This window comes from Oryzias latipes, chromosome 17 (genome assembly GCF_053564925.1).
Source record: "Oryzias latipes strain Hd-rR chromosome 17, Olatipes_Hd-rR_3.1".
Taxonomy (NCBI): Eukaryota; Metazoa; Chordata; class Actinopteri; order Beloniformes; family Adrianichthyidae; genus Oryzias; species Oryzias latipes.
In genome coordinates, this window is record NC_136253.1 from 25,296,676 (window position 1) to 25,313,974 (window position 17,299).

General features: G+C 38.8%; 1 protein-coding gene across 1 annotated transcript; it reads right to left on the reverse strand.

Annotated features, from left to right (window-relative positions):
- Positions 1–432: 432 nt before the first annotated feature.
- On the reverse strand, positions 433–17,199 carry ptbp2b (polypyrimidine tract binding protein 2b). The gene is made up of 17 exons (NM_001287177.1): positions 17,151–17,199; positions 15,659–15,680; positions 15,441–15,492; positions 14,698–14,861; positions 14,538–14,609; positions 14,357–14,428; positions 14,119–14,277; positions 13,813–13,923; positions 13,272–13,440; positions 11,808–11,885; positions 9,989–10,101; positions 7,913–7,946; positions 4,557–4,649; positions 4,286–4,402; positions 1,867–1,966; positions 1,705–1,782; positions 433–1,626 (listed from the first exon to the last, which is right to left on the reverse strand). Exons 1-17 carry the CDS (start codon positions 17,156–17,158, stop codon positions 1,497–1,499), a joined length of 1,572 nt encoding a protein of 523 aa, NP_001274106.1. The 5' UTR covers positions 17,159–17,199; the 3' UTR covers positions 433–1,496.
- Positions 17,200–17,299: the final 100 nt, after the last annotated feature.

The following is a 17,299-nucleotide window of genomic DNA, read 5'->3' on the forward strand; positions in this document are numbered from 1 at the left end:
GGATAAAGGACAGCTTTTACAAAGTAAGAGGGAAAAAAAACGACCCAAATCATATAGCTTTATTTACTGATCTGAACAGAAATTCTTTACTGCGCGTTACTTGATAAAGTCATGAGCTGAAAGTGTAATAAAAGACCAAAGTGATACAATTTTTCAAAGGTTAGCAGCTGTCTGGAGTTTAAAACTCTCAACAATCTTCATCTGTTCCTCAGTTTAGATAACATTTCTGCTGGCAGATGTTTAGACTAAAATCAAAGGTGAGTATTTCTGCTCTGAGATTTATTTAAGAAGGATGAATTAAAATGATCAGCCTCTGCCATAAAGAGGAAAAGGGAAAAAATACTAACTAGCTTCATTTATTTGTTAAAAGACAAATGCTAAAAAAAAAACCTAATACTGATGGAGGCTGCTGGAACAATAAAGACAGTTCCGTTTTCAGATCAGTCAGACCAAAGTTTATTTGCTGCAAAAACAATAATCATAAACACTAGAACAGACATGACGTAATTCTTCTCAGGCCTCATTTCACATATTAAAGGAAAAGAAAAGAGCACAAATTCAAAGGGCAGTAATGTGTGTTAAAGGACTGAAAAAGAAAGGATTTCTTCTTTAACAGAAAATTCAAAATCCAGAAACATTTAGTAAAAGAAAAAAGGAACATTTCTTTAAGACAAAAAAAAAATTAAAAAATTTTAAGTTATTTTTTTTCAATGATGCTAGATTTTTTTAAAGTTGTGAGAAAAGGTAAAAATAAAATTTAAATATGTGTTTGTTTTAAAGGAAAATAATGAATGACCCCCCCAAAAAACAAAACAACTTTTTTGCTTCAATATTAAAAACAGTTAGTCTTTTTTTTTTTAAAAAGCAGTATCTAAACGTAACCGAGTGTTCACAAGAGAAGAAAAAAAACACACTAGAGGTGCCCAAACATTTTCACTATTTACACGGCCAGCTGTTGATTTGATCACAATAACTACTTCTGAATGTTTGTAGAATGGACTAGGCACCAAACTCAACCACTGACCTTTTTTCTTCAAACGATTAAAGGAAAAACAGGAGCTTAATACAGACATTTGCTCAGGAACTTGGAGTCGTTTTCAAATCCTTCTGACGGGTGAATTAAGAAGCCAGAAGACCTTCAAACGCAGCAGAAGAACCCGAACAGAGCAGCTTCTCTTTGAGCAATGCACATTTTCAAAACAGCGATTTTGCAGCAACACAACATCCGCTCCCAGTCTCTTCTGAATGAAGAGCATCACTTAGGAAAACATTCGGCTCTGGAGTCCTGAAGCTGAGCAGCACTTCTGCATTTGTGCTTCAAATAGAGATGAGAGACGTTTTAGCTGGTGTTTCGTTTGCAGAGCCGCCTGTGGACAGCGGCCGCCTCTAAGAGAAACAAAGATAAGAAACGTGGTGGAATCTGCCCCGTGGTCGTGCCTAACCTGAAGACTATTCACAGAAAAGTGTAAATGGTTTGATGGAGTTTCGGGTCTGGATTAGATGGTGGACTTGGAGAAGGAAACTTTAAGATGATGATTTCCTCCCATGTCGTAGTTGTGAAGGTCCATCAGAGCCTGGATGGCTTCCTCTACTGAAGACATCTGGATCAAAGCCATTTTACGGTCCCTGATGAGGAGATATAATGAAGAAATAGAATCAAAGTGGAGACCCTCGTCATAAAAAAAGCATCTTGTAGTTTCTTACTGGAAGAACTTGAAGGCTTTGACCGCTCCTCCACTGTTAGAAAACAGAAGACGCAGATCTTCCTCTCCCACTCCCTCCCTGAACAAAAGACAAACTCATTATGGTCAAGACAAAGGATCATGGGATGTTACTGTTTAAGGTGGGCGGTCTAGTTAGTGCTACCTGATGTTGGAGAGGTGAAGCGTTGCAGACGGAGGGAAAATATTCTGGAAGTTTTTGGACCCAGGCTTCTTGAAGCGATGGAGTGGAGAGCCGGCAAAGTCTGTCGGAGAAAACGGGTAGAAATCTCAGTCCCTCATTCAAAAGACAATTAGAGAAAAAAAACAGTTTATTGGGAGTTTTGAATTGGCAATATTGCTACTATTCTTTTAAAAACCATCCTGTATTAGTTTTATCAATTGTATCACAAAAATATTGTGTTATTTTTTTAACTCAGATCTCATTCTAACCCCAGTTTTAGTAGTTCAATCCATCAGTTTCTACCTGTCCCCTGATCCCACCTTTAAATGTTAAGACCCGCCCACACTGCACTTTCATTGGCTCATTTTAGGCCCATGGTAAACAAAGCTAACCATGAAATCAGAGTATTAGCCGAGGGCAGTCTAGGTTTTGATGCCTTTGTGTAGAGGAAAGTTGAGGTTGTAGTTTCAAATACAATTATTACAGAATTATGTAAGTGGATCTGGCCTACCAAAATAAAAGCACCGAACGGATTTAAAGTAGCTAAATTCCTTCACAAATTCATTGTATATTGTGTTACACTGTCGATTTGAAAACAATTGGTATTTGTATAGCTTCAGCTTTTTAAAAAGGTTTGTGTACTTTTTATGAGCTTTGCTGAACCAAATGAGTCTTCAGCGTTCAGGTATGATGATGATGATGATGCTGCAGTCTTTCAGGACTCGTTTCTATCATGAACACCTCAATAATTTAGGTTATTCTTTTTCTGTGAACCAAACATTAACTATATATGAGAACTTCCATCCTTCACACCTCCTCTTTTTATCTTTGTCGGCTGGACTGGACTGAGGAAGTACCTGCTGGCTCCACCATTCTTGCTGTGGTACATTTTCTTAACATGCTCTTGCTAATCCTAATATATTTTTCTTGAGTATTAAATGTATAAACTAGCCAACCAGATGGCTCAATAAAAGCATGTGGTCTCATGTCAAACGTTCGAAACATTTGACAGATTCTCCTGAGCCTGCCTTTTCAGTGGTCAGGGTGTGGACTTCCAACAAGCTCACTCCTGATTGGAGTGAGTGGTTGCCATAGAAACTTTAACTTTGACCGACTCAAACCAATCTCTGCTCCCTGAAGAGGTCTGACTCCAACACGGTGACATCTGTATCGCGAAAAATGCAGACTAAGGCTGCATTTACACTGCAGGTCTTGATGCTCATATCCGATTTTCTTGACGACCCGCTTACATCATCTTTTAAAAGTGACTCGTATCCGATTTTTGCATTTACACTAAACAATGCTGAAACTATCAAACGTAGACGTTCTGAGGACTACGTAGCAGCATTTCCGCGGACCTCCTTCGGACTTTTGTGACTGCGGTTGTCATGGAGGCAACTCAGCGACGGAAGGAGGCGTTGCCTTAGGCGCTCCAGAGGGGAGGAGCAAAAGGAGGGCTGCTCGGCTCTCTCTGAGTTTTGAATGAGGAAGTTTTTGCAGACGTGCTGTACCAACAGTTTGATCCAAGTGTTGAACCTTTCCTGCGCGATGACTTCACTTTTTCAGACCGTGGTCAGAAACGCACGGCAGATTTTCTCCAGGGCCGAAGGCGGATTCTCCTTCGGGGTTCACTTTCCCGTTCTGAACCCTCAGCCTCCAGAGTGGGTTATGAAAGACTCCAAAACTTTTGGGGGAGACACCTTATTTTTAATTCACGGTTCTCCGACACTCCCCCGCTCCGCGCTCACACCCCCTTACACACACACACACACACACACACAGCACGCAAGGTCCCCATCATACACGCCCCCACTCTGCAACACAAGCAAAGAAATAAACGGCTTCTAGCTTGTTCCATAGCAACGGTGTCCAGCTTGATTATTTGCCGTTTGCGTCCCGACCGGGACCGGAGCGGGATTAACAGCGGTTTCCGACTACAGTCTGAAGCCTTAGGCTGAAAGGTAACACGCCGACAGCAAAATCAGCGCACAAAAGCACCTTAATAAGTCATGTGATCTCAGTTGGTGGTGTCCTCAGTTGACGTCACTGACGTACGACTCGCATTTACTGGAGAATATCCGATTTGTCATGGCACACGCAAATGCATGTACCTGATTCATATCCGATTTATTTCCACATAGGAATGAGGCCTGTATCCGATCTGAGAAAATCGGAATCCATGCGCTTTTGCCCTGCTTACACGTTCACCGGTCATATCTGATCTGTGCCACATGAGAGCAAAAAAATCGGAATTGGGTCACTAGAACCATGCAGTGTAAATGCGGCCAATATGACTTCATTTCGCTGCACCTGCAGTTAAACCATTTCCTATGAGTGACATCCCAATCGCTCAGTCCAGTTCTCATTTACAGTCAATGGAACCAACATGTAAGCATCTCACCTTTAGTTAACAGCTGGTCATCCAGTCCTTCTCGAGGCAAAGCGACTGTTTGATGCTTTGACAGCGTCACTCTCATGACTTTACCAAAAACCTTTTGACCGTTCAGGTGACTCATGGCTACACAAAGACAAACACAAACAAATATGAGCCTTTCTCCACTGTTGTCTAGAACTAAAGAATGTTCAGAAATGACCTCTCCGGTCAGATAACAGGCGTCGCCTTTAGGATTTTAATAATTGCCCATTATCATAAGGAGACGTGCAAAACTGACCGAGCTGAGCCTGGTTCCCGTCAGAAAGTTGGATCAGAGCGCTGTCCTTCTTGTTGTAGAGGATCTTCACCCTCTGCACGTCCCCATAGACCCCTGAAGGGAAGGAGAAAGACAGAGAGAGAGGCAGACCGAGAGGAGGAGAGGGAGAGAACAAGAGCGAGCAGGGTGGAGGAAAGGATGAGGAGGATAGAACAGTCAGAGCAGGAAAGTTGGAGCCGACGAAGATAAAAAGAGGAGGTGTGAAGGATGGAAGGAATAAAAGTTAGTGCCAGAAAGACAAATGAAAAGAAAAGATGGACTCTTGGCATTTGACTTCCACTAGGGTCTGAATCAAAAGCCCAGCAGAGATCGGTCGGGCGTTAGCACTGACACAAAGATCGGCCTGACTGAGCGGCTGCAGGATTCACTTTGATTAGGGGAATGAAATGTAAAAGCCTGTTCAGGAAACAAACCAAAAAATAAGACATTCACTTAACCAGATCCACTAACCTGACAGAACATGCTAAATATAGAAACATGTAATGAAGAAAAAGGAAAATAAACTCAGTTCTTTTAGCCTCTTCAAAGATTAGTGGTTATCCTGCAGTTTCTACTACGGGTCCAGCTTAGATGACTGGTTGGTTGGTTGGTAATCCCCACGGCAAGGTTGTGAACATGAATCAAAGGCGTGCTACCACAAAATAAGATCAAATCTATCAAACCAGTCCAAAAAGACAAGAAGAGGTGCTGCAGTGAGTCAACTGGGCTTCTATGGTCCACTTATTTATTAATGTGGTGAGAACAAAAACACTTAAATCATTCGGTCACACTTCTGAGGCTGCGAACTTCAAAGACAGGAAGCCCTGGTTTAGAAAGTGACAGCAATGATGAGTCTTTGACCACTGCTCACCCACATGTTTCAAATCTGGTTCTGTGGGTGGAAGGAGGCATGTGCAGAACGGCTGTTTGGTGGGATCTCCTCTGTGGGAGGACGACCAAAATAGTTCACAGCTGAAGGAACAGTGAGGACACCACCAGAATTAGAGTTGGGATTTCTGTTTGAACCTGTATGATAAGAAGTTGAAGGTCTGAAATCAGCAAATAGGATGCATTTTTAACTGAAACTGGAAAATGTGACATTGTAGTTAAAATTGGATTTCCTGTTCTGCTAAATTTGGAAAAAAATAAACCAGACAAATAGAATGTACATTTTTTTCTGCTACAATGTCTTTAAGCATCATGTTTCACATCCAATTGGCCTGAGCATTAGGGTTAAGCTAATACATGTTCACTTAAAAGGCCATTTATGCCAATAAACCTTACTATATCAATTATGTAAACCACATAAAGACCCACTCCAATGAAATTGTGTTTGTTGTGTTTTTAAGCCGTTCTGGTTGCATTTCTTTGATGATGGAGGACAAATATTTGGAATATTAAGCCCAACACTACATTTCTTTATTCGAATCTTTGGAATTCAGGAGCAGATGAAAAATTTTTGTTTGACAAAGATCTTCATTGTGACGTAGAAAACACGTTGGGCCCTCCCACAAACTCGCTGCTCCACTCCATTCTGATACATCCACTTGTAACGACTAGATTCATGAACGTCTTCGTTTTGCTCGTCTGACCTGATATCTGGATCAAAACTGTACATCTGGATGGCTCCAATATTGCTCGTCATTTTTATTGCACCAGTAATGTGAGGTTGGGGGTGTGAGGGGCTGTAAGCTAGTGGGAGAGAGTGTAAACAGAGAAGGGAAGTGGTCCTGCCCACAACTGAGAGGCACATTTCTGATGAACTACTGCCGCTCTGCAGAAATGATGTCCTAGAAAACAACAGGATTTTTTGGGGATTTATAATTATAAGTAAAAGACCACTGGGAACGCTTTGAAAATAGATCAAAAGATAAACGGATTGGGTCTTTAAAGAGCACTGGTTGCCTGTTGACTCTGCCACAGAGTACGATAAAACCTAAAGTAATGGAATACACAAAACAGCAGAAACATTAAAACATTGAACAAACCCAAAAGTGCAGATGTATGTGAGTCAATTTGTAAAGGGGTCTACTGAACCCAAAGAAACCCATAACATAACATAAGTGTGAACCATAAAGAATAGTTATGTACTTAAAGCCTCTAATGAAAAACGATTCCGTTGCTCATATCCATCATTTATGCACATCTTTGTAATTGACCTCTGAAACCATAAAGTTCTAACTATAACACGTTTCCTTTTATCCTTGAGACGTTTTTAAAAAAGTGTTCTACCTGACATAAGAACTGATTTTGTTCTGTTTTGGCCTTTCATGACCTTTCTAAGCCCCTAATTAGCTAGAATTTATTTCAACATTGCTCATCGTTTTAGCACAAATCGCGGCAGTTTCCCTTCTTTAGCGTAGAAATTTATTTTGTTATCTTTCTTACAACTTAGCACTTGTATAGTGTTAGCATTTCTCAATGTTATATGCTAACTATAAGAGTTTTATTCATAATTTCCCTGATTAAACTTTTAGACTATTATTATCCAACAATGTCTTCTCAGTTTAAACACTAATTTTAAAACCCCGGGGTATTTTTATTGGCGTAGGGCACCAGATAATACAGTAGTATTATAACTCCAAAGTTTATGATATCAGTCCTTAAATGTCAACTAAAGACTCACTTTTGAATAAGTCATTTGTTGCATTTTCTTTTCTTTCAAATTTTATCTAACTTTTATGTATTTTACTGCTTTTTGAAATTTTATGCTGTAATTTTTTGTTTTGGTTCTTGTTTTGCTTTTTATTGTAAAAGACGTTTGGTGCCCTGATGGCGTTGTAAAATGGTATATTAGGATTTTTTCATTCAAAATGGCTTTTCGGCTAATTTACGTGGATCAACATTTCAATCGAGTCCATACTGAGGCTTCACTTCCAAAGCAAAGTTCAAAATTTGAGCCCAGAATGAAAGAGTGAAACTGAAAAGGGACTCAAACCTCACATTAACATTAAGATTATCAGTAAGAGTTTCTCAAATAATGCACAGTATGAGCTATAGAGATGGTAAAAGCAAAAAAAACTCTCTTTTAAAGTTAACTCTGTGTTTTTTTGTGACAGGTGCCTGTTTTAATGCTAATTGTGGGCCATAATCTGTGATTTTTGTTTCTGACTCTGGTGTCTTTGTTCTCATCAATTAACAGATAAGATGACCGAACAGACCTCTCCCAGACTCACTGCTCCTTTACAGAAGTACATCTTAACCCTACAGCGTCCAGAACGACGGAGAAAAACAGGCAGAAATAAGAACAGAGTGCTCACGACATCACTGAAGAAAAGTGAACAAAACTGGATTAACAGAGAGAGATAAACAGATAGAATAGTAGAGGTTGAACATACCGAAGAGGGTAAAGAGACTTTGAGGCGTGACCATCTTTAGAGAGAGAGACCGCAGAGTAGAGGACAGGAAGAGGAGGAGCAGAGGAGGAGGAAGAGGAGAGACGAAGGTAGAGATCAGACCGCCCAGCGTTGGACGAGGGGGGGAGGTGGTGGTGTCCATGATGGTGAGGGGGGAGAGCAAAGATGAAGAGGAGGGGGGGCAAATTGGCAAAGATCAGGTGGAAAAAAGGAAATTAGGTGAAAAATAAATATTTATATAAATTGTGGAAAAAATGGGGGTGAAGATACTTCCATTTGGGGAGGGATTGGGTTTTAAAGAGTATTTCAGATATTTATATGAGGGTCAAATGCAGAAAAAAAAAGTGTGATGGGAGGAGCAAAAGGAGGGAAGAAAGGAGGCAGGGAAGGGAGAAGGAGGAGAGGACAAAAACCAAAGCAGAGGTCAGTAAACAGAGCATCAGTGGAACATCAACGGAATCTGAATGAATGCGGCTTTGACCAAAGGCTAACACTCCCCCCATACACACACACCCACCACACACACACACACACAACTAAAAGCATTTCAGTGTGAGGAAAGGAGTGACTGGAAAAAGAAAGTCTAAATACTTTAACAAAAGAATAACCTCTGAAGGACAGGAAAATGTGACCAAAAAGATGCAGAGTCATGGTGTTCAAACATCCACTTCAGCTCATCTGTTGTGTAAAACAATCATCTGAATCTGAGACACAAACACAGACAAAGACGCATCCACGTCCAAGCGCGACTTGAACACTTTCATTAAAACAAAAAAGGTCGTTTTAGACCTTTACGTTCAAAAGATCTAGAAGATTATCATTTATAAGAAACAATGCAATGGGATTTTTTTTTTTTTTTTAGCAAAATATAGGTGTTATTTGAGCAACACACCTTGTTAGATGCTGGTGTGGATCTGGAATTATCAAATTTTTATTTATTAGAGACCTTTAACTAAATCCCAGCAGATGGTTGGGTGTTGACTGGATGAAAGGAATTTCAAACTTCACCGGAAAATGAGCGACCAGCTGAGTGTCAGACAGATTCATCCACAAGACAGAAAGGTTCAAACTTTCACAAAAACCAGAACACAACTAACTTCTTTTCTGGACACAGACTGATAGAAAATTCTCCTTTCTGTGATAAATTCCTCCATTTTTAATAACCAAAGCTATCAGAAAATCAATATCTTACATCAAAACCATTAAAATATATTTTAAAAGAGTCATTCTGTGAAGTTTGTAGCTTTTAGCACATTGTGTATTTAAAAAAAAACTGCTTAAACTAAATGAACCACAGCAGCACAAAAGTCTGTTGATTCTTCCACATTTCCACATTTGTTTCAAAAAGTTCTTAACGTGGTTTCTGGAAACTGTTGGCTTTACTGTAAGAAGACGTTGATTTGAAGATAAAGGCTTCTAGGGCTAAGAGGACCACTGTTGCACTGCGCTGCACTCCTTGCAGCAGGACCAGACCCCCAGAGAGAAGAGATTTACAATAATTGGAACACAGAGACACACAGCTGATCGTGTAGATAAGCCTATAGAGGCACAGATTCACTTCAAATAATAAAGACACTGACAGAATCAAACAAAGTCAGTGTACACAACATCTAAAAGTTATAAAAGACCCGAGAAATCTACAATGAAGACAGGAAAAAAACCCTATTGGTGCGTTTAGAAAGAACTCATTTAGTCTGATTTACCTCTGACTGACCAGAGGAGCTTCAGTGTTTTCATATTAAAAGGAGATTCTTCCACTTAAAAGGCATAATTTTTAATAAAAGCTTTAAAGTAACTTTTTGACACCCAAAGAGATCAAATTCATGCAAAATCCAAAGAATGTACACAGTGTGAGTGAACTGTAAATACTTTAATGAGCCGGACCTATCCTGTGACTTTAGTCATCTTAATTTATAGTCATTTATTAAACACAGATAAAAATTAACCATGAAAAAGATTCAAACATTATTATACACAGCTGAATTTTAGAAAATAGCGACTGAACATAAATTTGTGGAATCCTGGCTTGGATTGAAGTTTAATCTGCGTTTACTTTACCTCTTCGTTCAGGTTGGACGCCAGCAGGACCCCGGACACGCCAGACCCGGACAGAGCCACACGACCTGCAGCTGCCGCCGCCGCCGCTGCGGCGCTCAGAGGACTGATGGCTCCTATCAGGCAGGACCACAACATTCAAAGGGTCAGACCAGACAGGAAGGGAAGCATGTACCGTATTTTCCGGACTATAAGTCGCACCGGAGTATAAGTCGCACCCCTTGCCAAACTATGAAAAAAAGGGCGACTTATAGTCCGGAAAATACGGTACCTGAAAAGCTGCTAACAGAGAATAACTGACCAAACTTCTATAGACACTGAAACTGAAAGTCCAACCAGTCTGAGTAAGAAAGATCTACAAAAACTTTAGAGTGCATTAGAAATATGACAAATGTTTTCTGCAATGGAACACAAAATTTGTCCATATTTTCCATACAAATATATATAAAAAAACATCCAATCATTCTGTAATTCTCAAACAGAACTTGAGGGTCCAAACTAAGGACGCAACAATACAGTTCAAACCTCGATTTTTGGGCCACGGTTTCGTTTAGGTTCGATTAATGATTTGTTTATTACAAAATGGAAACAACAAAAAAGCAAAACTTCAGAGAAATGTTTTTTTTAAAATGAGCTAATAAGCAAGTAACAATGACATAAAACCTTTCATTTGGCTCATTCCAAGCCTGGTGTAATGTCATAGAACAATAAATACTAAATCCTTCTTAAATTAAGCACAACTGTTTGACACTTTCAATGCAACGACACTTGTAACGATTCACTTTCCCCATGATTTGGTTGAATGGTGTAACAGAAAGTCCAGTTTTCAATCAAGAGCTGTGGCTTCTCTATTTTCATTTCATTTATTTATTTGTTCCTTTCATAACAATTATTGAATATCCAATATATTTACATGTTTTTCCTACAATATTGAAAATTTTCATGATTGGAAAGAAGCAGAATTGAAGAATACAATTCCCATAATTGTCTGCTCCCTTTTTAAACATTGCATCATATTTACATTTCTCACACTCTGCTCAGATTTCCCCATGTACAGTTCAAATAAACACAGTAAATACATTCCATTCAAGTAATACATACATTCCAGTCAACAATCAAGTTTGTACAATCTAATTTGTTTGGCTTTATACATCTGTTTAAATTTAATTATGTTTTGACAACTTTTTAACTGATTCTCCTGGGAATTTCACATTTTAACGGCTGCTATAGACAAACACTTTTGCTTTATTGCTGTTCAAGCAAACTATTGTTTGAAATCAAATCTTCTATAATTTTCATCTCCTGCGGTAAAAATAAAAAGCTTTTGTAACTAATAAGGTGTCCAATTCGATTACATCTTTAAGTTTTAATAACCCTGACTTAATGAGAAGTTCGTTTGTGTGATCTCTAAATTTAGCTTTGTGAATAATTTGAATTTCAAACTGAAACAAACCCAGCACCACTCACAGTGATCCTTTATTCAGCCAGGAGACGGTTTGATTAAATGTTTGCTCTAATCATTAAATCAATCAGTAAAAAACATGGATCTGAAACAATAAAAGGGATCATTCATACAGAACATATCTGTTGTTTCAAAAAAAGAATTTAAACCAAAATTCAAAGACAAATCATGCAATTGTTTCAATATAATATTTATGTCACTATTTACACTGTTTTATCAACCAATCTGTTGGTATGTTGAAATAAATTTAGGGTTTCGTATTTTTCAGACAGACAGTCTTAAAGCTGATCACATTTGCATCTGTGAGATAAATTATAAAACATCAAAATAAAAGTGTTGAATTAAGAAAAGGACAGGTACCTCCACCCTGTGAGAGCGACAGAGACGATGAATAACTTCCTCCACTGGAGTAGGAGGCGAGCGCTCCAGATGGGGTTCCTGCAGGAAAAGTCACATCTGCATTAAACTGACTAAATACTGAAAAACTGAAATGGTTTCACCCGCTCAAGCACCACGTTCAAAGTATCAGTAATCCCCTGGTGGTAGAAACAACTAAATCGCATCTTCAACAGCATTCAACATCAAAAATGTCAAATTTGAATTAAATACCAAAATTGAAGAGTAACATACAAAGATGCACTTATTTAAAATTTAAACTACCAGTTTTTATTTATTTAGCATTTATTTATTTTCCAAGTTTTAAATTGTAATTAAAAGTTGAAGATTGAAGTCTGTACTGCGATTGAAAGACAACTAAAAAAAGCTGTTTGACACTTGAGTTTACACTGATGAGTTTTCTATACTGAGTTTCATTATCGACATTAAGTTCTATTAAGTAACAAAAAGGCAGCAAGTAACAAAAACTGAAAGAAATGGCAGTGAAGTGATAACACTGCAATACACACATTGAAAAGTAATTTCTAGAAGTAAAAATTATAAAATAAATCCATCATAAACCTATGTAAAATATATAAGTGGTATTGATAGCTACAACATTAAAACGGTCAGCCCATGGAAATACACAAGAAAAAGTTTTTTTTTTTTACTGACATTAGCTGATAAGGATTTTATTCAAGCCACAAATGTTTACACACGTTAAAAATGATTTTTTTGAACCCTTAAACTGGTTTTAAGAGTCTAAACGTGAAGCTGTCCTTGTGCTTTAAACCATTTTTACACATAACTTTTTGATTATTCCGATAAATTGATATTTTTTTGGGAAAAAATGTTAAAAGCATCTGATGAGAGTTGAACGTCTTTCACTCAAACACAAAGATTATACATAAAGATATTTGACATAAAATATTAAAAAAATGTTTTAACCATTTGAGCTTTTTAGCTGTTGTCATAGTCGTAGGTTTAGGGGCTGTCATCTAGACTTAGTTTTTAAAGTTAGCAGACGTTTCACCTCTTATCCAAAAGGCTTTGTCAATTCTGAATTAGCTGGTAAAAGAGCTGGTATAAATGTCGACATATTTTTAGCTGCTGCTTAATAAATTTAATTTAGAGTCAGATGGGAGATGTTAAAAAAACCTAACCACATCGTAAACAGGGATAAATGTTTTGACCTTTAATAAGTTCACTTCAAACCACCTGAAACATTCTTCATACTTCACATACGCAACATTTAAATATGGGGAAACGTCCAAAAAAATGCCGCCTCAGGCTGAAGGGAAAAGTAAAATGCTGCTTTTTCTGCTTGTGTTTTCATGTCAACACATGACTGATTTCCCTCTGAGAAGCTTCCATGTGTCTCTATCATCTTTACATCTAACAGCAGAAAAGTATGAAACTGTAGAGGGAGTAAAGAAAATGATCGTCTACCCAGCAGAGAATGATCCTTGTTGGCTGAATCTCCGTCTCCTGTCGGGAGGTCAGGTCTGGTGTAATCCCGACTCTTATCGTTGTTGTATTTGACGTTGAGGTTGACTAGTTTACTGAAGTCTATCCGAAGAGTACAGCAGGAATTGTAGATATTTTGTCCATCTAAAGACTGGAGTGAGGAAAAAGGGAGAAGAAGAAGTTCTTTTACTGTTAATCCCTTAAGATGTGTTATATTCAGAAGGAAATTATTACATTTAAATGCTGAAATGCAGATTTTCAAGAAAAAAAGCAGTTATGATATGTGAATATTTGCTGTGTCATGTTCATTTTTATGCTTTTGTAAATCATAATCAGAGAGCGGGAGCTGTACTTTTATCTCTCTTCCTCTTTAAGATGCTAAAAGCAAACATTTCAAAATAAAAGTGGTATAAAGAAAAAAAACTGAGGACAACTATTTATGTTGCTACCTTCTCGCCTCAAACTATGGAAGAATAATGCTTTTCTTTAGATTGTTTGCATTTACAGGTTTCTGCAGTCTCACCAGTTTAGCCTGCTGTGCATTGACGGGATCACTGAACTGCAGCAGAGCCTGAAACTGGTTGTTCTTGGTGAAAGTTATGATCTTCATCACGGTCCCGAACTTGCTGAAGATCTGAAAGAAAAAATGAAGAAGAAAAAAAAAAGGTCAAGCTGGATTTGAGCTCAACACAAAAACTGGACACATTCAGGACTTCCCAAAGACAGTTAAAAAAAAAAAAAAAAAAAGACAGAAAGAGGAAAAACAACTTGCAGCACGTTCTTCAGGTTCTTTATAAACACATAAAAAAGGCAGGCGGTCAGACTCTACCTGTTGTAAAACGTCCAGTGTGACGGGATAAAACATGTTGTCGATGATGATTCGCAGGACGGGACTGGGGGGCGGAGCCAGCTCCAAAACTCCTGGGTCAGAGGATGGAGAGCTGCCATCCTGAACGGCTGACACCGCCTGCAGAACTGCCTGGGCTCTCTGAGAAGGAACAGAACATCAAACACCACTTCTGCCTGAACCCGGGCCGGCCAGGTCTTAGTTAGGCCTGCATGTTTACCTGGTTCAGAGCTGAATCTGTTTTCAATTCCTTGTGGTTTGAATACTGGATGAAGACTGGCGTGTTTCTGACCTGGAAAGAGCAACAACAACATAAAAGAATGACAACAACACCAACAAAGGCTTCTAAAAGCCTCAAGACAAAATAGAAGGAATGTATGAGAAAAAGAAACACTTCAGACCTGAGGTGTGACAGCTGTGTAGTAGTTGACCATAGTAATAGCTGCTTCCTCTGTGCCCAATTCAAGAAAAGCCTAGAAAAGAGCCACAAGTGTGAGTTTTTGATAAAGAATTACCATCAGCCAATGAGGACCTTTGTTTTAAGCTAGACTAATGGCTGACCTGATTTTTCCCCTTCAGCATCAATATGTTGGTGACCTTTCCAAACGGCAGGCCCAGAGCGATGACTTCGGTCTCCGTCACTTCATTGGGAAGTTTTCTGATGTGAAGGACTCTGGAGGGAGGGGACTCGTCGAGGCGCTGCTTCTTACTGTCGCTTCCGTTTGCTGAAGAGAAAAACATAGAGCACAGGTCCATCTCAAGATTCTTCCTCTTCCTGGATTCTCCTGGATTCTTCCTGGATTTGACTGAAACCTCTGCTCCGCGAGATCATTTTAATGAACAAGTACGTCGGAGACACAGAAAGCATGAGACAGAAACTAAATTCTAACATCTTAAAAGCTTCTTCAGTGATAGAGGTTCTGCTGTGCCGCCTTGATGAATTTAGTTTAGCAGAGCATGAACTAATTCACCATCTGCTCCAAACTGGCGCTTCAGCGATTTCCCTGAATGAGCAGAAGACGCCGAACAGGAACTTCTGAGCTTTTATTTTTATCATCCAAAGGTCCATGTTCAGTACACCACCAGGCTAAAGCTGCTATAGAAGACAAACCTAAAAACATCCATTTTGTCAATCAGAAATGAAGAATAATTCATGCAAGTTATTTTGCATACATTTACAACATTTTGTTTATTCACCTCAGTTTATTAATTACTCATAAATATGTGAATACTACCCGTTTGCTCATGTGTAAAGGTCTACATTTCAAAGTTAGTGGTTGGTGACATTTTTTGACTGAACTCACCGGTCATGGCGCTGGGGCTGCTGCTGTACATGTTGAGCTCATCTGAGCCTCTCTGGAATTATGAGAACAGGGGAAAAGAAAATAACTTCAGTTTGAAACCAAGAACTTGAGTTAAGATCATTTCAGACCATTAAGATAAGTCATTCTTTGTAAACTAAGAAAAACATCCAAAAAGAAGGTCCATGTATTTAGTTAAAAGAAAAAGTAGCAGTTCTTACCTTCACACCAACTGCAACATCACTGGAGAGAGAATACAAAGGGATATTTATTTTTAGACAGCAGCTAGTAGAAATATCCTCAACACTATACCAATGTCCATTATTAGCTAATTAAAAACATTAGGTTAGATTACATAACTCTAACTGTTGAAATGAATTATTTGGGGGTCTCGAATGCAGATGTTAATGTTCATTTTCATTTAATGAACCTTTCTTACTGGTAATAATAAAGTTATGCTTCTATGCTTCAGCATTTTGGAAACTTTTTTTTTTTTAAAGAACAGGTTTATTCTCAGGAATGCTGCGAATTTCAATGTGGTTCTGTGTAGTTGAGAATTTTGCACTGTACAAGACATTCCACTGGCAAATATTTAGCTGAAGAACAGAACGTACAAAGCAAGGAATGGGAATGGGTTTCCATAGCCGGGCACATGCACCCGAATTTTATATAGAGAGCAGCGTAAAGTCTGAATGCAGTGATGTAATCATGCAGCCATTAGACTACAGGGCAGCAGAGAAACGTGATCTGGATGGATAAATCACAGTTCTCCCCATTTGACAGTTTAATTGACAAGTTTGGTTTCTGCATTATATCAATGGCAAAGTTTGGTGGAGGGAGGTTAATGATGTGGGATCGATTAGGGTAGATTTTGGACAATGCCACTTTGTGGGGTATACGATTTAATTTAAGGATGGTGTGGAGGAACTCCATGGTCCAACATCTGTGTCTGACCACTCACATGCTTTATTTTGGAAGGTCAAGCATTCCCGTAAACATAGATGGAGCAGTTGTCCAATAAGGAAAACCATACCAGAATATTTATTTACAGCTGTTGTTAGAGCTGCAATGGGTGTACCACCTTCACATTATTAATGGAATGCTAACTAATTTTGTGCGTGTGACTTGAGCAATGGCAGATGAGTTATTATGGTATTTTGGCTAAGCGCGCGCGCAGCACAGGTAATTTACACACAAAAAAACCGTTATTTGTATTTCTTCCCCCCGCTGGGGCTTCTGGCACCAACAGCAGCAGACAAGTGCACCATGCCAACGACAGTAACGCACGGGGATAAGTGAAAACATCATAACATTACCACAGATAGTATACCACATGGCGACATATTTAATTTTCTGTTTATAAAATGTAGCTAGCTAACGTTGTTAGCCACATTTTTGATTTACGAGACGGCGAACACTCCCTAAATTAAACGCGGCGCTAGTTTCATTGTTTACCAGATAATCCGACATTAGCCAAATTAAACATCTAGACTGAACATAGCTAAGAACCCTGGCGCATTTACATTTCAAGAAAAGAAGAGCATAACCAATTAAGTACGTGGGTTATGATATATTACAGGATATTAATTTTAGGATTCAACGAACAAGAATTGATCTCTCTAAAATGCAAGCGGCCGTGCTATACTAATCAAGGACTATCGCAGTTGTAGAAGCTGCACAGGAGACAGTAACAGTTGTTATAAACTGATTTACCCGTCCATTGCAGCTCTTTGTCCTCTTCTGTCTGCTGATATTTTCGCACACTTGGAAGCAGACAGAGCATGCAAAATGGAACCTATCCTTCTTCCTTTACGGTTTATCAATCTAAACTAACAACAACGTCGTTGGTACTTTGTCGCCAC